Source organism: Tasmannia lanceolata, unplaced genomic scaffold (genome assembly GCF_043159265.1).
Source record: "Tasmannia lanceolata isolate RefF3 unplaced genomic scaffold, GAP_Taslan_0.1 ptg000015l, whole genome shotgun sequence".
Lineage (NCBI taxonomy): Eukaryota > Viridiplantae > Streptophyta > Magnoliopsida > Canellales > Winteraceae > Tasmannia > Tasmannia lanceolata.
Genome location: NW_027518692.1, coordinates 54,854,598 through 54,876,265, shown reverse-complemented (window position 1 = coordinate 54,876,265; position 21,668 = coordinate 54,854,598). Strand labels below are relative to the sequence as shown.

General features: G+C 38.1%; 1 protein-coding gene across 3 annotated transcripts; it reads left to right on the top strand.

The window, feature by feature from the left end:
* Nucleotides 1-1,893: 1,893 nt before the first annotated feature.
* LOC143892482 (uncharacterized) lies at nt 1,894-17,691 on the top strand. Of its 3 annotated transcripts, XM_077397120.1 has the most exons (6): nt 1,902-2,208; nt 3,073-3,123; nt 7,668-7,964; nt 8,473-8,868; nt 16,756-17,170; nt 17,314-17,691. In XM_077397120.1, exons 3-6 carry the CDS (start codon nt 7,721-7,723, stop codon nt 17,516-17,518), a joined length of 1,260 nt encoding a protein of 419 aa, XP_077253235.1. In that variant the 5' UTR covers nt 1,902-2,208; nt 3,073-3,123; nt 7,668-7,720; the 3' UTR covers nt 17,519-17,691. The 3 variants fall into 3 exon arrangements, with proteins under 3 accessions (XP_077253237.1, XP_077253235.1, XP_077253236.1); XM_077397122.1 differs by lacking the exon at nt 7,668-7,964 and having other exon boundaries at nt 1,894-2,208; XM_077397121.1 differs by lacking the exons at nt 1,902-2,208; nt 3,073-3,123 and having other exon boundaries at nt 7,591-7,964.
* The last annotated feature ends 3,977 nt before the right edge of the window (nt 17,692-21,668 follow it).

Genomic DNA, 21,668 nt, shown 5'->3' with positions numbered 1-21,668 from the left:
ACCTCCATTTCTTTTCTGATTTGAATTTGACAGTGTATCAATGACTGCAGAGGGCTGATGTACTTTATGTCAGAAGTATTCAACAAATTCGATTGCCACGTACACTGCTGGTGGGTGTCCCAAGTGATGAAAAGGGGCACATTTATCATTTGCCAATTCATCTAAGGCGGTTGTTCTCTCCTACAATAGTGAACTTATTTTATATTGGGAAATGATACCCCCCCCCCCCAACACAGTCAAGCCTCCTTATACGCTTGCAACCTCCTTCTCCGTCCTCCTCCCCCTTTCAAACCAAAACCCATCTCCTCTAACCTTCTTTCTATCTCTTCTGCTTCACAAAAAATCATATTCTTTTCTTCGGAAAATGATTCATCCGACGAAAATCGTCCACTTCCCGAAACCAAAAGCTTAATCCAACCCCCAAAGTTTGAAATCCCCGTCGAAGACGTCAGCACCAAAGGTACTAACCCATTCTACCTCAATTTTTCTCCCTATTTGAATTCTAGAGTATTTTTCAGATCGTTCTGTGTGTTATTTCTCCATTTCTTTTCCTATTTGAATCTAGGGTTTTTTTAGATCACTTTATGCGTTATTTATGCTACAGATCTCAAAGGTATCCCATTTGACCTCCATTTCTTTTCCTATTTCAATTCTAGGGTTTTTTAAGATCGATTTATGTGTTATTAATGCTACAAATCGATTTTGTAGATGGATTTGTGTGTTTTTTATGGGACAGAGCTCAAAAGTATCCCATTCGACTTCCATTTCTTTTTCCTTTTTGAATTCTATGGTTTTGTAGATCGATTTATGTGTTGTTTATGGTACAGAGCTCAAAAGTATCCCGTTCGACCTCTATTTCTTTTCCGATTTGAATTCAGCAGTGTATGCAGAGGAGCTGATGTACTTCACGTCAGACGTATTCAACAGATTTGATTGCCACATACACTGCTGCTGTCTGTTGGGTGTCCCGAGTGATGAAAAAGGGCACATTTATCATTTGCCAGTTCATCTAAGGCGGTTGTTCTCTCCTACAATAGTGAACTTATTTTATATTGGGAAATGATATTGCCCCCCCCCCCTCACCCCTCTCGTGCTGTTGGATAAAATCCCCCCACCCTCCCAAACATTGTTTTTTATGGGCAAACTGGGGTTTGGAAGAGAACCCTACCAGTTTATTTGAAAAGAAGAAAGACGATACAATAATAAGCACAAAACCATCCCTAACTCAAAACATGTGAGAGAGGAAGAACCATATCTTAACACATATGATCGACAATGCAAACACTTAACCTAAAAGTTCTAAATGCTCGCTACTTGTGAATTACATAATCATCTAATCTTGTAACGGTATGTTGAGTTCTTTGTGAGCGTCTTGGCCAAATTTTCAAAGGCAACCTCTAACGTTATTAGGCTCTGTTCACTTTTTTTCCTCGGAAAGGAAAGGAAAGGATTTCGTTTTCCTTTCATTTCCAGGTGACATAGCAGAAGGAAAAGGAGTCAAGGGAAACTATCAAGGAAAATGTTTCATTTTCCTTCGAAAGCCTCTTTCCGATATATTTAATCGGAAACTAAATCTCGAGTAACAAGGAAAAAGTCAATTTCCATGTTATTTTCAGCTTTTAAATAAGAAATTCCACATCTGATAGTATTTTTCCTGGAAAAGAAGTGAACACAGAAATTCTGTCTTGTCAAGGTCTTGTCAGGGAAAAAAAGGCTGTTTTCCAAGGGAAACAGCACCAGGGAAAAGAAGTGAATAGAGCCTAAGTTTCAAAGGGAAAAGAAAGGGAAATGATATTTGCCCCCCCGGATAAAATCCCTCCACTTATAACGTTTTTCCGGGTGTGTTCAGTTACAGCATGGAAACAGAAACGGAAAAGAAAATAGCCCTCGTTTCCGTGGAAAGTGGCTAATTTGGTCGTTTTGTTGCCCGAAATCGGAAAGCCCTCAGAAACCCCAACTCCAATGTGGAATCCGAATAATCCGATCCGCGAAAACAAATCCGTGCGATAGCCTCGGATTCGGACGGTTTTTCCTCATGCTCCTCTCGAAAACAGAAGAGAAGTTAAAAAAAAAAAAGAAGCCCAGACCCCACGTCTATCACGTCTCTCGAAACAGAAGAAGAAGCAAAAACTCTTCTTCTCCCACCATCGAAAGGAGAAGCCGAGCTCTTTCTTCTCCAACCGAAGCTTGCCTCCACTCCTCCAACAGGTACGCGTCCTCCTCCTCCGTTTCTTCCTTTTTTTCATTTTTTTGGATATTGGGTATGAAATCTCTGGTTTGCTATGGAGCAATGGGATCTTTGGTTTGCTATAAACCCTTGCAGTTTTTCGCTGGCTTATAAACCCTTTGGTTTGCTGCAAACCCTTTCATTTTTTCCTTGGCACAAACCCCAGGTACGAAATCTGTGGTTTGCCATAAACCCTTGCATTTTTTTTTTGGATCTTTGGTGTCTAAACATGCTTAGTTTTTTTCTGCCATTTTTTTGCTCTTCTCATCTCTGTCTAAGCTTTCTAAACCCTAGAACTTTTCATGGATCATTGTTCTTTGTTTTATTTTATTTTTTTGTGCCATTTTTTTCTGAAAACCCTCGTTTTTAGCTGTAATCTATGCTTTGGAGCCCTCATTTTTGGGCTGATGTCTGTTTTTTTTCACTTATTTGGGCTTATCTGTGTTTATCCATTTTGGGTTCTGGAATAAAAATTATTTTTCTGATTTGGAACTGTGATATGAGTTTTTTCATTTTCGATTTGGTATTTAGTTCTGATTGAATCGTTTGTTGTGAACTCTTATTATTGTGTGTGATGGTTAACCACAATGGTTTATCTATTAATTGCTTCATAATCAGCTATGTTTATCATTTGTAGAGTTTTTTATTAGTCTGTGATACCAAAATTATCTTGTTGTCGATCTTTTTTGTGTCTGATTACATGGCTAAGCTACTAGATGTACTGTTAACATGGAGGTGTTAATGTGGGTTTGTTTGTGGTGGTGTTAATGGGGGGTTTGCTATGTTGGATTTGATGGGGATCCATTTTATTGGTGGTGGTGTTAATCAGATCTGATTTTTTGCAGGGGACACCAATTTCTGATTCTCAATTCTCTGAAGAGATCCTAACTTGCAAGGTAATAATTCTGATGTTTCTTTACATTTATCTTGTTGTTCTAATCATTTATGATGTTCCTCTTTCTTTATCTTGTTGTTGATCCATTATTAGTTTGCTTCATGATTTTAATCTTGTTTGTATGTGATAGTAGCATTGTAGGATGTCATTCTGGTTGAATGTTGAGATGAGGGTACTAATGGTGGTATTTGTGGGTTATGGATGGATGGTTTATGGATGGATGGTGGTATTTGTGGTATTAATGGTGGTATTTGGTGGTGTTTATGGGGGTAATAATGTTTATAGATGGATGGGTTATGGATGGGTGGTTTATGGAGTGGTTGTGTATGGATGGATGGTTTGTGGAGGGATTTGTATTTTCATGGTTGGTAGGTTTATGGAGTGGTTGTGTATGGATGGATGGTTTGTGGAGGGATGGTATATGCATGGTTGGATTGATGGTTTTTGGATGAATGGTTTATGGAGGAAGTGTTTATTTTGTTTGTGTTGTTTCTGATTGTGTTGATTATCTTATTTTTTTATTGTGTTTAAGATGCCTTATTTGTGATTGTGTTGTATTTTCTATTGAGTTATTGACTTCTTATTTAGAGTAAGATGCCTCGCCGTCCTACAAGGAGGAAGAAAACAGTGTTGCGAAGAGCTGAGTTGAAGCGTAGGAATGGGTTAGTTGGGCAAGCAGTCGCACTACTAATGGTTGGTGCTGCTGCCATCTTAGTACTTTGGAAAGAGTACTATGAAAAGTATCTTCTAAGAGCTCCCTATGAAAGCAATTACTTTACGCGTCGTACGTTCATTTCTTTTTTCATCGATTCAGATGAACATTGTCATAACTTGCTACGGATGAACGTCAGCTGCTTTCGTCAATTTGTTGAAATATTTAAACGGGCGGGAACCCTAGAAGATACAATCCATTGTAAGGTGGAGGAGCAAGTTGCCATCTTCTTGCATATTATAGCACATAATCAGAGGGTTAGGACTATTAGAGCATGTGCTAGACGTTCAGGGGCAACTGTTTCGACGTATTTCAACAAAGTACTAAAGGTAATTTTGGGTATGCAAGATTTCTTCATCAAACCATCGACAGGTGAGACACCATCGCAGATTGAGGAGAATCCAAGGTGGATGCCATATTTCAAGGATTGCATCGGTGCAAGGGGTAGAGGAGTTGCGAAATGAAAGGGCAGAGGCAGTGCCACAGAGGGTGTTACCATGGGTTTCCCTCTTTCTTGTTGGTTCCATTATATTCCTTTTAAAATCTGCTTCTTAAGTTTTTTTGAGTATTTATTTGTATTAGTGGATTATTTGGTAGGGCTTAGGGGTCATAACTTGCTTTATATGTGGTAAAGAACATATTCTGTGCTGTTTCTTTTCCGTTTCCCTGGCAACTAAATGCACATTACTGTTGTTTCTTTTCCATTTCCTGGCAACTGAATGCGCACTCTTACTGCTTTCTTAGCAGTTTCTTTTCCTTTCCGTTTCCTTCTGCCACGTCATTTTCTTTTCTTTTCCGTTTCCTGTTCGCAACTGAACAGGCCCTTATGATGTGTTCTTTTGTTTTCTTTCCCGTCGGGTTTACACAGAAACCATGGTTTTTTTCCGTGGAAACTAAAATTTTGGCCGTTTCGTTAGTTTCCTCGGAAACACGACTTTTCTCGGCCAAGGTTTCCGATAGTTTATATCGAAACCGGACTTTTCCCCGACTCTCGTTGTGAAGAAAAGAACACCCTCGCGCTCTCCTTTCTTCTTTGCTCCTCTCCACCGTGTGCCACCCTCCACGTTAGCTTATTCGACTTCAAACCAGGTACTCTCTCTCTCTCTCTCTCTCTCTTTTTCGTGTTTCATTTTCTCTCTTTCTCCCTTTGTTTTTTCGTTTTTAAGAAGATTGCAACAATGGTTTTGCAGATATTAAACCCTAATCTGTTTTTTCAAGCTTTATAGGGTTGTTGTTTATATAAATTTATAATTTTTTGAGCTCTATACAGATTAGGGTTTCTGGTTTTTTATTGGGGTTTTATTTTCTGATATTTTGATTGGGGTTATTGTTTAGGGTTCAGTTTGTTGAAGATTAGGGTTTAGGGTTTCTTATTTCAAGATTAGGGTTTCCGATTTTCTATTTAGGGTTTCTGAATTTTTTAGTTCATTGTTTTCGAGTTTCTATGATTTCTTTTGTAAGGTTTTTTTTTTTTCTTATGGCTATTTTATTAATTCTTTCTTCCATACTTTCTGCATTGAGCTGCAATGCTTTCATTTTTTTTTTCTAGTGTGTTATCAGACTATTGATGACTAGTTATTGATTCAAATGTAATTTAATGTAGCTGTTTTAGTTTTTTATTTTTTTTTGTGCTCTGATTATTCAGTAAAATCCTTGGTGGGATTTTATTCATTTTTTTATATTTTATGCATTCAACCTGCCAGGTGCTTCTTTTTCTTGCAAGGTGTGTGGGTTGGTGAGTGGGCAGTATAAATTATAGATATACTTTCATTTTCAATAAATGGTTGGATTTAATAGTTATTCGCTTTTGATATGTTTTGATCATGAGCTTTACAGCAGTATGGATCATAGAAATACTTCCATTCTGAATCAATATTTGGATCTAATAGTTATTCACTTTTGATATGCCTTGATCTTGAGCTTTATATGTAAAACCAGGATCTGAGCATCCGAGCTCATTCAAATTATAATGCCATCATTGCGCATAACATATCCAATCAATACTATTATACAGTTCTATTGAAGTCAGTTGCCTCTTGCCTTGTATTTGACTCCCACAACATTGTATGTTTTTTTTTTTTTTTTAATGTATAGTTAGTTGTCTCCTACTATGGCATGCATGTTCATTGTGATGGTCGTTTTTCTTTTATCTTTTATTTGATTCTTGTCAGGGTAATGGTTTAACATCTTTTGAGATTTGGTCGATAATTGGCATACATATGTAGTTTTTATTCAAGTCTATGCTGTTGGTTGCGTGATTTATATCTTGGCAACTCTATATTTTTGACAATTTGATTGCCATTGTTATTTTTCATCTTTTGTTTGTCATAGTTTTCTTATTTTGATATGCAAATTATAAACCATATGTTGGACCCACCTATTTTAGACTAGTTTCTATGTGGGCATCATTTTGCATGTTAGTTTGTCACAGTTTCTGTGTAACATGTTTCTATTGAGTTTCCCTGCAATGAAACCCATATTTCTGTAGTTTCTGTTAGCTTTCTGTCAGGTTTCTGTGCAACGAAACGCTTGTCTGACAGGTTTTCTTTTCTTTTCCTTTCCTTTCCTTTCTGCCATGTTAGTTTCCCTCCCTTTCCCCCTTCTTTCTCGACGAGAGAACAGAGCATAATGCTCATTTGTTCTCTCGTCGGGAAAGGAAAGTGAAGGGAAGGGAAGTGAAGGAAACTGACGTGGCAGAAAGGAAAGGAAAGGAAAAGAAACCTGACATAAAACCTGTCAGATGAGCGTTTCGTTGCACAGAAACCTAACAGAAAGCTGACAGAAACTACAGAAATATGTGTTTCGTTGCAGGGAAAGTCAATAGAAACCTGTTAAACAGAAACTGTGACAAACTAACATGCAGAATGATGCCGACATAGAACCTACTCTAAAATAAGTGGGTCCAACATATGGTTTACAATTTGCTTATCAAAATAAGAAAACTATCACAAACAAAAGATGAAAAATAACAATGCCAATCAAGTTGTCACAAATATAGAGTTGCCAATCAAGTTGCAAAGAAGGAAATCGACATTAGGATGATTACCTGCAAAAGAAACATGATTAACAAGAAAAAATCATATTTGATCATTTGGTAATAGGAAGGGTGTGTGTTTTGTCCTAGATATGTCGTCATCAATGGTGAATTGACGATTGATTTTAGAAATTATATTGGTTTCATTAGCTTTGAATTAATTGGTTAATTTTGTTCTTTTGTTATGTGTATATGATGATTTCGATCACAATTTATTTTAAGCCCCCTTCAGCTTAGCAAATTAGCTTGTGTATTTTGTAGGTGTTTTTTTTTCAAGTTTTAAAACCGTTTGATGCAAGTCTCTGTCTATTTGATACTTGATTGAGTTCATTTGATACTCATTTGGTTTTATTGATTTGAACACTCGATCTATTTAATTTTGGGTGGATTTAGGGTTCCACAAATATGATTTTTTCTTGTTAATCATGTTTTTTTTCTTCTTTTGCAATTAATCATCCTAATGTCGATTTCCTTCTTTACAACTTGATTGGCAACTCTATATTTGTGACAACTTGATTGGCAACTCTATATTTGTGACAACTTGATTGGCATTGTTATTTTTCATCTTTTGTTTGTGATAGTTTTCTTATTTTGATATGCAAATTGTAAACCATATGTTGGACCCACTTATTTTAGAGTAGGGTCTATGTGGGCATCATTCTGCATGTTAGTTTGTCACAATTTCTGTTTAACAGGTTTCTATTGACTTTCCCTGCAGTGAAACACATTTCTGTAGTTTCTGCCAGCTTTCTGTCAGGTTTCTGTGCAACGAAACGCTCATTTGACAGGTTTTCTGCAGGTTTCTTTTCCTTTCCTTTCCCGACAAGAGAACAGAGCATTAAAACCCTAGCCATGAAACGAACTTTCCTCAGTCAAGCCTCCTTATACGCTCGCAATCTTCTTCTCCGTCCTCCTCCCCCTTCCAAACCAAACCCGATCTCCTCTAACCTTCTTTCTCTCTCTTCTCCTTCACAAAAAATCAGATTCTTTTCTTCGGAAAATGATTCCTCTGACGAAAACCCTCCGCTTCCTGAATCCAAAAGCTTAATCCAACCCCCGAAGTCCGAAATCAACGTTGAAGATGTCAGCACCAAAGGTACTATCACATTCTACCTCCATTTCTTTTCCTATTTGAATTCTAGGGTTTTTTTAGATCGATGTATGTGTTATTTATGCTAAAGAGCTCAAAGGTATCTTATTTGATCTCCGTTTCTTTTCCTATTTGAATTCTAGGGGTTTTTCAGATCGTTTTGTGTGTTATTTCTCAATTTCTTTTCCTATTTGAGTTCTGGGGTTTTTTTAGATCGATTTATGTGTTCTTTATGCTAAAGAGCTGGAAGGTATCCTATTTGATCTCCATTTCTTTTCGTATTTGAATTATAGTGTTTTTTAGATTGATTTGTGCATTATTTATGCTACAGATCTCAAAGGTATCCCATTTGACCTCCATTTCTTTTCCTATTTCAATTCTAGGGTTTTTTTTAGATTGATTTATGTTTTATTAATGCTACAAAGCTCAAAGGTATCACATTCGATTTCCTTTTCTTTTTTCATTTCGAATTCTAGGGTTTTGTAGATCGATTTATGTGTTGTTTTTGGTACAGAGCTCAAAAGTATGATCGAGAGGTACTTCAAAGGGGACGAAGAGGTGCTTCCGTTGATCACCGATGCAATTATGCGGAGGCGGATGACTGGAAAGCACGAGGAAACTGACGATGAACTGATGGAGGAGCTAAGATTTATGCCTCTGAATGATGTCAAGGACAAGGAATTTGAATCGGACTTTGAGGAATTGTATGAAACCGATGAGGAGATCGACAATCTCTATAATGCACGGCAGTATGTGCAGAAGAAGATGGTGAAGGACGAGTACTTCAATATGGACAACCGAAAGTGGGACGAGATGATCAAGGAGGCGACGGAGAAAGGCTTTCTCAAGGATACTGGAGAGTGCGAGCGGATTCTTGAGGACATGCTTAGCTGGGATAAGCTTCTTCCTGGTATGTGGTTTTTCCTTTGCTTTTAACCAATATGCTCAGTCATTTTCATTCTTCACCTTGTAACAAAATAGTAATTCCAGCATTGACATGGGACAAACATGTGTTTTGCGATATGAAGATTGGAATCTAACAGTGACTCTCTTTGATAGTCAATTTTTTTACAATTCTTTGTCTTTCTCTGCTGACAACTGAGTGTGATTCAGTAATTAGAGTCAGATGAGCAATGCAGAGTAAGCATCGCTGCAAAAATTTATTTATATAGCCGGGCAATATTTCATTACTGTGGCTTGAGGAGTTATTCTGCTTGACTTGTTTTTGAGATTTGAAGTACCCAAACAAGAGAGACCCAAAACTACATTATTCTTGTGGGTACTTTTGTGTAAGAGCTCTATCCCTGTTTCCTGTTCTTTTTTTCAGAATAATTGTATATAAATGTGTGCTTATCTATGTATGCATGTGTGCATGCATGTATGTATTTAAATGGAAGACTGATTGTAGAGTCCACTCAGTTTGTGTGTACTGGAGAGAAACCTGCTAGGTTGGCTCTTTCAGCGTCATTTATAATGGTAACTTGAATTGAATTTTACAGAACACACAGTAAAAAATCTCCTATCATGTATCTTTTAATCCCTTAATGGTAGGAAGAATCAGGGCATGTAGTATGTTGGCACATTCATTCCATAATAATTTTGTTGACCTGGAACCTTGCTAGTACCCCGGGCCAGACCCTTAAATTTATTAATAGGATAATAAGGGTATATCAGGACATGGAGCCTTGCCTGAAAAACAAAAAGAGCATCATCCAATTCGCAAATTAGGAAGTCCTAGTAGATCACATCTCATTGCACCCCGTGCCCAATTATGGTCATTCCAAGGCCAGTATTGCCAAAGTGTTTTATACAAGCTCCATTAGCTGAAAGTAACTACATTATTACCTTCTCTGTATTAGTGAGAAACAACCGCTCCAATATCCTCCATCAAATGCTCAATCTTCTGCCAATAATGCAAGGAGGATTCCCTTTATTGTTGGCAATAGAAGATAACACGTAACTATCATTTTCTATCCATACTTCTTTTAAAGCTAACACATGACAAAATCATAATCCATCATTAAGCAATCTCGTCTCCGCCTACATGTTATTGCTATAATCATAGAAATGAGAGAACACAAAAATAGTCTTTGCATTAGAGTCTCTATTGATAACCCCCCCCCCCCCCCCCCCCCCCCCCCCCCCCCAACCACCACCACCACCACCACCACCACCACCAAAATCCCTTCTCCTGAAAGACCCAGATTACATTTAGAAGCCTCATCTAACCATTCGGCTTGATCGAACTAACCGAGACAACCTTAACCTTCTTGGGAATATCTTGTTTTTAAGCATGTAAGGAGGCCTGCTAATAGTGAAGCAGACTCTCTAGCTATAGCGGGTGTGAGTAGGTTGGAATTGGAATGGTTTGATTTCCTTCCTCCTTGATTCTGTTTTATTTTTCTTCGCCTATTGTATTCTTTAAGGACCACCTCAGTTCTTTCTTTCTAATATATTATATGTTGCCATTTCAAAAAAAAGAAGAAGAGTCCCCAGAAAGTTACAAGCCATGGTTGGCCTGAACTCTTTGGAAAGAGCATAAAGTCAATTACCAACATTACCAATAATGTAATCAGTTGAGTTGGACTTACCTTCCATCCTTCTCCTATACCTCTCCTTCCAAATATCCCATGACATTACCGTAAGGTTTTAAATTTTGGTTTTGATTTTGGTTTTGGTTGCCATGAAAACATATGCAAGTGATAAAATTTTAAGATGAAACTCCAGGAAATACTAGAATAAGCACAAATACACCCTTATACAGTGTTCACTTACTTTCTTTTGTGCCCCATCTCCGCGGAAGCAACGTTTTTTTTCAGCGGAAACCAATCATTTCTGTGTGTTTTGCTGAAATCCAAAAATACTGACGTGGATTTTATAAAATATTACGTGTAAAATGGTTTTCCGCCACTTTTCTTCTAAAACTTTTCCGCTAGTCAGACTTGGAAAAGTCTCATTTTCCTCGACTAAAACTCATTCATCACTGCCATCTCGCTCTCTCTCGAACTCGCACAACCAAAGCTCTCTCCCTCGTTCGTCTTCGTCCAACGATCGCCGGCCGTCTTCCTCCACCGATCGCCGGTCATCTACCAGGTAAATCTTCTTCTTCCTCCCTCGCTCTCTCTCTATTCACGAACCCTATTTCATGTTTCATCCCTCTCTCTCTCTCTATTATCTCCATTTTTGTTTTCTATCAGTTTCATTTCTCCCTCTCCTCTCTCCCACTTCCATTTTCTCTAACCAAAGACCCAACAAAGACCCTTCTAAAATTCCATTTCGGGTTTTTTTTATTTATGCTTTTTGGGGCAAAAACCCTATTTTGGGTCTCATGAGTTTCATCTCTCCCTCCCTCTCTCTCTCTCTCATTGCTCTCATTGTGTGTGAAACCCTAGATTTAGGGTTTTTATTTTCCTGAAATTTTATGGTTCTAACCCTCTACCATCTGTTTGTATACATGTTATTAGATTGTAGGGTTTTTGTTCCTCATGGCATTTATTTCAACATTTTTCTACAGATTTATAGATTTTAGGGCTTTTTATGTGATTTCTTTTCTACTGATTTATAGATTTATCATCTGTTTTTTTTTAATTTATAGACTAGGGTTTATCATCTATCATTTTTTTATTTATCATCTGTTTTTATAGATTAAGGATTATAGATCTAGGGAAATGTTATCAGCACTACTATATTTTGATGAGGGCACTCTTCACTTTATTAAAAGTACGGTATGGACTGCACCATAGGATGATCCAAACCGTCCATTAGATGGGCCACAGCCTAAATAGGTTGTGCCCCAAAAATCATTTCCATAGGTTAATCCTAACCCTCTGATCTGAATGTTAGAGGGTTGAACCTAAACCTCTATAGATCGGAGGGTTAGGAGCAACCTCTGAAAATAATTTGTAGGGCACACCCTATTTAGGCTGTGGCCCATCTAATGGACGGTTTGGATCATCCTATGGTGCGGGCCATACCGTACTTTTAATAAAGTGAGGAGTGCCCTCATCAAAATAGAGTAGTGCGGATCCCTAGATCTATCATCTATTTTCGAATTTATATCATCTGTTTTTTATAGATTAGGGTTTGATCTATTGATTTTTTGAATTTATCCTTTGTTTATATAGATTAGGGTTTGATCTATTGATTTATCATAGATTTATGGATTAGGGTTTTTATGGATTAGGGATTTTATAGATTTACTCTCAAGGCCTTTAATTTAACATTCTTTTACAGATTAGGGTTTTTTAAGGTTTTTTTATTTAAATATTATATAGATTAGGGTTTTTTTATCATCTTCTATTAGTTCCTGTCAGGTTTCTTGGCAACGAAATGCTCATCTGACGGGTTTTCTGTCAGGTTTATTTTCCTTTCTTTTCCATTTTGCCACGTCAGATTACTTCCCTTCCTTTCCTGATGAGTGAAAAGAGCATTAGAAACCATCACATAAGCAAGACAACCATCTATAATGGTTTAACAAGATCAAACACATAGTGACGTGTTGTCACACAACTCTGATAGTTCAGTACAAAACTACAAACCACATCTTACATGTCATTCATATGAATATTTATATATAATCCATAGTTCCATATACCACATTTCAGTTGCAATTCATACAAATATAATTACATGTCACAAACTGATGTAGTATGCTACTAATACACTTATGTTTTTTGTTTTGGTATGCATCTAAGTTTCGGTACGGGTTTCAGTGGGATAGAAACGGAAATATTTTGTTTCTTTTGTGTTGGTTTTGGTGGAAATTTAAAACCATGACAATAACAACATTCTACCTCGGATAGATTGAAACCCAACTTGAGAGATTTCCTAGGCTATGAAAGTACTTCCAAACTTTGTTTTCCAAGACCATCAATGAATTCAGCAGAAGATGAAGTTTCCTCATCTGATGAATAAACTATAAGTCTGTGAAGATGTCCTTGTCTTCACCAAACTGAGCAGCAGTACTATTCTTCTCAACGGTTTCTTCAATGAAGTTATTTTTCATTCATTCCTTTGTAGAGGCAGGTTGATTTTGATTCCTTCCATTGTCATTCTCATTGCCCTTGTCAATTTCTTTGGGAGGATTGGCATCAGATTTCCGATTGTCTGCAGCAACTATCCATTAATATTTAATAGTTGCAATGTAGTCTTAAATATGTTGGTTGTTTTCTATGATAGCCACATTATCATCCTTGTTTTGTTTTTTTTTGTTGAAATGGGAAATATTCTTTTTTGGACAGTCACTGTATTAACACCAAGATTTGCATTAAGAAGGTTTTAATGAAAATCGATAGTGGAATTTTGGCGAGAATGAAAGTTATTTTCCCTTGCATTATCATCATTGTTAGCAGCCTTTTGTACTTGAGTCTGCAGATGTCAACTGAATGCTCAATTTTGCAACAACAAGAACTGTAACTTGAGAATTGTTCATACACAACTCTTTGCCATTATTTCTTAACCTGAGATGTTCCCAAACAGATTTGATCAGGAGGCTTCTTCATTAAATCAAGCTCAAGAGACATCCTTGCTACATCCGTTATAGTTCCATGTATTTTAGGCGCATCGATTTTCAGAACATTACCTATCAAACCTCCAATGTATTAAAAAAAAATCCCCATCTTAATAAATCAGTCAGAGATGGAAAATTATTTCAGCAAGGGACAAGTGAAGGTTCTTTACCAGATCTAAATGTAGGCATCCATCACATTAAACGAAAAAATGACCCTTGATGTTCAAAGTTTCCTTCAATCACACCTCGAGAAAATCATTTTCATTGATGAATCTGAAGAAAATTTTCTAAAGGATTCATTAGCCGACCCCAACTAGTTTGGGACAAAGGCTTAGTTCAGTTGAGTTGAGTTGATGAATCTGATGAAACCATTCAAAATAAATAAATAAATAATGAATCTGATGAGGACGTGTCATTGATCCAGCCAGCTTATAAAAAAATCTTCCTCCCGAATTAACAAAGACTTCTTGATTTGTTCTTAATGTCAAATATATGAGGCCTGCCATAAGAACATTTGGCAATAATCGAAAGCCTAAAAGGTTCCACAGCCTTTTGGAGTTCATATTCACTAAAGAATATTGCAGGTTCACCTGATGCTATTTTTATGGCTTTTGAATGCCAAGAGATTGATGAGATAGGAATATATTCTTGGACAAGGCAGCAGCAAAAGATCGGGGAGGGACCTCCGCTGGAATAGCAGGATCCACCATGGAAGCTATGATCAATAACGATTATTCCATGACCAATCAATGCTAGACCCAGGCAAACGACCAAGAACTAGATCCAAAAATATCGGGAAAATCAATATGATCAGAACTGAATATAGAAATGAACAAAAATCCCGGTTCTAGGATGAAGAGAGAGAGAACAAGAAAGAACAAGACAATAACAATCAGGAAAAAATCTGCCCAAAGCATGAGCAGAATGAGATGATTCGAAAGGAATAGAACCAAGAAGAAGAACCAAAGAAAGAAATCAAGATCGGGAAAACCAAAGAAAGGGAACGGTAACGAGAAACCCAAATCTGGAATAAACTTCGCAGATCTCAAAAGAAATGAAAAAAGATGATGAGGAAAATTCTACCCAACCTCTTCAAAAAAGAAAATTCTACCCAAAGAACTAGCAGAAAAAGAAGAGATGAAAGAGAATGAGAGCCATGAGGAGTACACCCAGATATGGAAAAAACCAAAACGATCAAAGATATAAGGCAAACCAGCATCTACAAGAGCTAGTTGATGATTCTATCTTGGGATTTCCAAGGTGGTAGTTAGAAACCCGAAGTACCAAAACTCAACAGAGGTCAGGAAATGAAGCTCGAATTCGCCACTGCCTCTTGCCGCCCCCCACCCCACCCCACCCCACCCCATTTTCTCCTACTCTTGTTTTTCCCCTTACCGGTTTAGAGTTACTAGTTGAAAGGGTGGCCCAGTGCACGAGGCTCCCGCCATTGCGGGGTTTGGGGAGGGCTAGATGTACGCAGCCTTACACCTGCTTTGCAGAGATGTTGTTTCCGTGACTCGAACCCATGACCACTAGGTCACATTGGAGCAACCTTACCGTTGCGCCAAAGCTCGCCCTCTAGAGTTCCTAGTTTAACACCCAGTGCACGAGGCTCCCGCCATTGCGGGGCCTGGGGAGGGCTAGGTGTACGCAGCCTTACCCCTGCTTTGCAGAGAGGCTGTTTCCGTGACTCGAACCCATGACCACCAGGTCACAATGGAGCAACCTTACCATTGCGCCAAAGCTCGCCCTCTAGAGTTCCTAGTTTAACCACTCTCAAATTGATTAAGTTACTGGATGAGAATGGTACCTGAGATATGAGTAGCTTTCGTTCTTTCTCGATCGTTGTTGGTGACGATTTCCTTGTTGTCACCCCTCTTCATGAAACCAGTTTGCCATGACAAATATACGATCATCCCCTTTCTTGTTTAGAATGGATTGCTGGCTGTAATGAATGATTGTCGTTCAGTTCTTGTTTTTTAAATACCTAATGCATGCACTGTGGAAGAAGCTTGTAACAAGTTGTTTTCTGTTTTCTATTTATTTTTTATTATTAATTGAGCAATTGGATGTATCAAGTTGTTGGTTGAGAACTGTCACAAATATCTCCGATATTTTCAAAATATAGCAATTTTATCACGATATTTTGATAAAACGACAAAATCCCGAAATAATGTCGCAATTGCATATATCAAGTTGTAGCTGCCCTGTTAAAAAATCATGTGGGCCCACATCTTTTGAATGAGCCAGTCTTCCGTTTTGGATTGGCTTGTATTCAGAGAAGAATGTGGCTTTGCTATGGAACAGATCGATCTTGCTGATCTTGCTTTGATACCAAGTCAGATTAGATCCATAATGAGGAAACCATGAGAGAGAGAGAGAGAGAGAGAGAGAGAGAGAGAGATTTGTGTGGACGGTCTCTCACCGATGCATCAACACTTGCAAAAGATTAAAAAAGGGGATTCCGACTTGCTAGCTGGTGCATACTATGCCAGAATGATGAGGAGACATTGGATCATTGCTCCTTCTATGTCCTTTCTCGTTCTCGGTCTGGATGGGAATCTTCAGATTTTTTGGCATGTCATGGGTATTGCCCGATAATATTGCAGAGGTAATACTAAACTGGAGTGGAGCCTTTTACGGTTGTAGTGGAATGTCTATGTGGTCGTCGATCCCATACTCGGTTATATAGCATATTTGGACGGAACGTAACAACAGGACTTTCAACGTGAAGTCCAAATCGTGGCACCTGGTCCTATTTGTCTAACTCGTGTTGTACCCTGTTATTTCAGTGCTCTGAAACCACAACTGTGGCCCACTCCCTGAAGTTGATATTTTTGGACCCTAAATGCCTTGCATTATAAATGGCATACTGACAGCTAAGTTCACATCCCTGTATTTTCATGGGCATCTTAATGCACATTTCGTGGTGAAGAAAAATGTCTCATTGATTTGTGATGCATGTTTCCGTGCCTTCGATGCTAAAGCATGTGGCATTCTATTATTTAGTATATACCTCATTCACAAACTGTGTTAGTTTGTGAATGAGGAATAGTATCAAAAGATGTGGTTTGAAATACAGCTCCCTTATTGGTATTGTAAAAAGGGGCCCACCCACTAGTAGCCTAAAACAACTTATTATGCATGATGGGCCCCGCTTTACAGGTGAATAAAGGGTGGCTGCATATCTCGGCATGTCTCCTAGTATCAGTCTCTTTGAAAAACTTGACAATTGCATGTTTCCATCTACCTTCAGTATGTGATTTTCTATATTTATTTGGTTTTCAGATGAGGTAAAGCAAAAGGTGGAAGCCAAGTTCAATGAGCTAGGGGAAATGTGTGAAAGAGGAGAGATCGAACCAGACAAAGCTTTTGAATTGTTCAAGGAGTTTGAGGATAAGATGGTTCTAGAATGTGCAAAGAAGATGGAAGAAGAGATGCCCTCCGAGGATGATGAAACCACTCCAACGGACAAGAATATGAACTTAGATGATCCACCTGGGGAAGGTCCAATCTTGAGATGGCAAACACGTGTGGTGTTTGCTCCTGGTGGAGATGCATGGCACCCAAAAAACAGGAAAGTTAAACTTGCTGTCACCGTGAAAGAGCTTGGCCTTTCAAGACATGCTTTTCGCCGACTTAGGGAAGTAGTTGGAAAGAGGTACCATCCTGGGAAAGATGAGCTTACAATCACCAGTGAAAGGTAGGTCCCACATGCTTCCCGACTAACAGCTGTAGCTTTTGGTATGTTGATTTTCTAACGGAGGATCATGAAATGACTAGATTAACATTGATCTTTTTTAAATTACCATAACATCCCTTAATTTTACCTAATTACTTTTCAAGGTTTGAGCATCGCGAGGAGAACAGGAAGGACTGCCTAAGGACTCTTTATTCCCTGATCGAGGATGCAGTGAAAGCAGACAAGCTGGTGGAGGAGGCTCGGGCTTCTTATGTCACAGAGAGACTTAGAGCTAATCCCGAGTTCATGGGGAGGTTACAAGCAAAGGTTGCAACACTGCGAGGATCTCAGATGGTCTGTCCTTTGTAATATTTTGATTGGGGATCGGCACTGTTGTGCGATTCTGGCTAAGTTGTAAGAGGCCTGTTTTAATGGGCGCCTTTCGAGGACAAAAATATGTATTTCTGAATATGCTTTTTTAACATAGCAGTACTCTTCGTTGGACCTTCCATTTTAAAAATAAGAGGTTAATGATTTTTACAGTTGGATGTGACGGGTACCGGTTAGAATGGATGGTTCTTTTTATTCATTAGTTATATTTATTTGGTAGCTGTCTTCATTATAGATATGTGCATGCTTTGTATAATATCACTAGGAATTGAAAGGAAAATGAATGGTCTGCTTGCTAGGGGTGTAGACATTACATGTTGATTGCAGGTTTTGTAATGTTTGGATGAAGTCTTTTAGAAGGCATGGACTTTGTTGGCTCTTTGCATGATCGGGAAACTGACTCTTGTTTCACATCACTTCAACCGGTTAGTTTTCTATTCCACAACTTGTTTATACATACTGTTTTATATTTTTTCTCCAGATATTTTATGTAACAAAATTTTGGAAGCTCAATGGAGTGGACTGTTTCAATCATGGCCGTTAAATAGAACTGATTTTTTCGTTTTCTAGTTTCAGCTTTCTTTTTTTTAACAGAAATCATTGGGCTTTCCTATCATGACTGATAAACCCACTATTTTCTTTTCATTCTACTGAATTCTCCACGTTGATAAAATGATCAGATCCTTTAAAATAGTTAAAGCATCAGTTTCTGGTACTCAAATGTAAAAGGTGATGGTCCGGGTCCGAGTCCAAGCACCTCTTTGCAACAAGAAACATGGTTGCATGCACCTGGACTACGTACGCTTTCCTTGTTCCATCTTCTGTCTGTTATCATCTTTATCAAATGTTTCAATTAGTAATAATGGATTTGGTATTGCAAAATAAGTCTACGCCTCATATTCAATTGTTGCTGTTGTTCTTGTTTGTATTGCAACTTGTAATTGGGTGTATCAGTTCTAAGCTCGACAGAATCTAGGGAGCTTGGTTGGTTGGCCTCAGCTGAACCCATATCTGAAAAGATCGATCATCATCTGTCTAATGATTCGGGAGGACAACAAAGATGGAACACAAGGAGCGCAGAGCAGAGAGACGTGGTTCTAGGTGGAAGTTAACATGTAGGGTGTTCTCATCAGTCGAAAAGTCTGCATCTTGGAGGATTCCGACCACTTCAGCCTCGCGCTCGAACTGGAAGACATTTTTGGTATGTATATCGAGCCTCTACTTTCTCGCAGTTGTACTACTGGAATAAAGGTTGAACTTAATTTCAGGTAGACATTGCAGGCTTGCGGTGGTTCGAAGGTGACTGAATTTTCCTTGTTTAATCAGGACAGAAATGATAATTGGAGGAATGCAGACGATGTCTCATGGGAGTAAGTCCTAATTTAACTGCCTTCATCTATTCCCCTGGACATTGCACCGCGATGATTTTATGATCCTAACCTCTTGATCAAGTGTGATAAAAATGCACAATTTTAGCATTTTCTTCGGGAGAAGTTTAATCGTGCCTCGATCGAACGGTCAATCCATCGTTGATTTGAACATTTCACGTTCTTTTGTAATATATGCAGGCGTGTTTGGCAACCATAAAAAAAATATTTCATGGAATATTATTGGGCTAGTTGTGAGTAAATGGCAGAGTGGGAGACTTGAGAGGATGGGAGTGAGGAAAAAACCCCCTGAAAACAGGAAAAAAGAAAACCTATATCAAGTAGCCTATTACTTTTCACTGTTTTGTTGGAATTTCTCATGCTCTCCCCTCGTACCTCGTCAATTCTCTAAACTTCCTCTTCAACTTATCTTTTAGAGTTGGGACCAAGATTATTCCATGAAATATTTTTTCATGGTCACCAAACATGCCTGTAAGGAAAAATCTTTTTCAAGCTCAATGGTTCGGATCACCAAAAATGATATTTAATATATGCAGATGGAAGACATAACTTGCCAAAACCTTAGTCACTGATTGTGATATTTCAGGGTTAGGGGTATGTGGAATTATAATCCAGTATGGGAAGCGAATAGCTTTTACAACGACCCATGAGAAGGAAAAAAGCACCAAAAAGGAAAACTAATAGGGCAATGATAAATTCGCACCCCTTGTAGGATAATTGGCACCCGTGTAACTTGAATTGACGTTAAAAAGCGTTCCTTCAAATATATTCAGGGGGTGTGAATTATCCTACAGGGGGTGCAAATTTATCATCGCCCAAATAAAAACTCTCCCTTGCCAAAATCTCTCACTTAAAGGGAAAGGGGTTCGCTAGGCAATTTCCAGTGCAAAAGTCAGCTGTGAAATCGCTTTCTGCAAAATTGCCTAGCAGGTGTGGATTCAAGCTCACTTCTCTTATTGCGCATGTGTCACAGCATATGGTTTGGTCTTTATTTTCCAAACCAAGGAAATACGTTTTGCTAGCAGCCACTAGAAGAAAAATGAAAACAATCTGCACTTCTGTGTCTCAAACGAGTCTGTTAATATTGCCCCAGTACCAAAAATAGGGTTATATCTGTCATTTTAGAAAAAAACATGGGTACCTCTCAAAAAAATCGTTACTAATGCATGTGTGAAACAACGAGTTACTCCAAAAAAAAAGCTTAAGTTGTTGGAGAAGGTGTTATTAATTATTTTATGCTTTAACACTCCCCCTCAAGTGTGACACATCTTTCTTTGGGTTGGCCTACATATAGCACATGTGGCCCCACTTGTGGGTTGACCATTGCATGTGGATTTTTGACATCAAGGAGGTTTGAACTCATAACCTTCGCTCTGATAGTCTGATACCATGTGAAATAACTAATTAGTCCAAAAGCTTAAGTTGATGGAGAAGGTGCTATTTATTCTTTTATACTTAACATCATGCTTTAGTTAAACTTGAACGGAAGCTATCCGTACTCCCTTCTTTTGATAAGGACCCCCCTTTATAAGCACTTTCTAGTAGGTTTGCAATTTTAATTGAAAATAAGGATTATTTTCGATTTTGGAAAAACATTCCACGAAAAACATTTCACTCTAATTAAAGGCCATACAGGACGGTTGGGATCAGCCTAGGGAAACGATTTTTGCGGCACAACCTATGTACATGGTGGCCTATGCAGCCCCACAAAAATAGTGGCGCCTGCATTGTTTGGGTGATCTAAACCGTTCATTTGTTGGGCCCTGGAGTAAATAGGCCGTGCCTTGAAAATCTTCTCCGTAGGCTGATCCTCACCCTCCGATCTGCTAAGGTCTAATTCCTCTTATAAAAAAAATGCCACATACATTTCTATCTTATTGAATACATTTGTAGGGAAGAGTGGTTAACATTTTATCTTTTAGGATAATATAAGATCACGGGCAGAGATATTTCCACCCCCCTTTCTCAGCACTACCAATCCCTTTTATTTGTTTTTTTCCTGGGAATTACTTTATTTTTCAAAAACAAAAAGGTGAAAATTCGGCCATTTTTGTTAAAAGACAAGCAAAGAAGGGATAAAAACTCAGAAAACGGATGGAAATTTCATTTCTTCTATGCAAATAATTTTTAGATGTATCCAATTAGGATCGGTTGTTCTGGATAAATTCTATCCTACATGATTTTTATCTATAATGGCATAATAGTAGTAACTCCAAAAAAAATTATAGAAAGCTTGTATTAGAATCAACTTATTTGATGCCGGCAATTCTGTATCTCTGTCACCTTATTTTAATCAGTTGACAATTATTTTATTTAGTCGGAAGATGGAAAATTTCTATAAAATCAGTTTTCTATGCTTATACTAAATTTTAATGTAAAATGCCTTTCTTCACGCACGTGCATTCATGTGCGTTTTTTACTCAGTAGAAAAAAACCAGAGAAAAACTAGAGGGCAAAACGGTCTTTTAGACTGTACGACATTGCTGCAAAAAGACAAATAGGGCTAAAACTACGAAGAAACTGTAAGTTCAGAAATAAAACGTAATTTTTCCTAAATTACCATTTTCCATCTACGGGAAATAGCATTTCGCCCATCCGTTTTGGTCACGTGCACCCATTTTTTCAATGGTACTCCCTATTTGGGTGATGATATTCTCACCCCCCCAGTACTTGCACACCCCTCTGGTTACGTGATTTGACATAAAGTTGCGCCTTTTTCACGTCAAATCAGGTAATGAGGG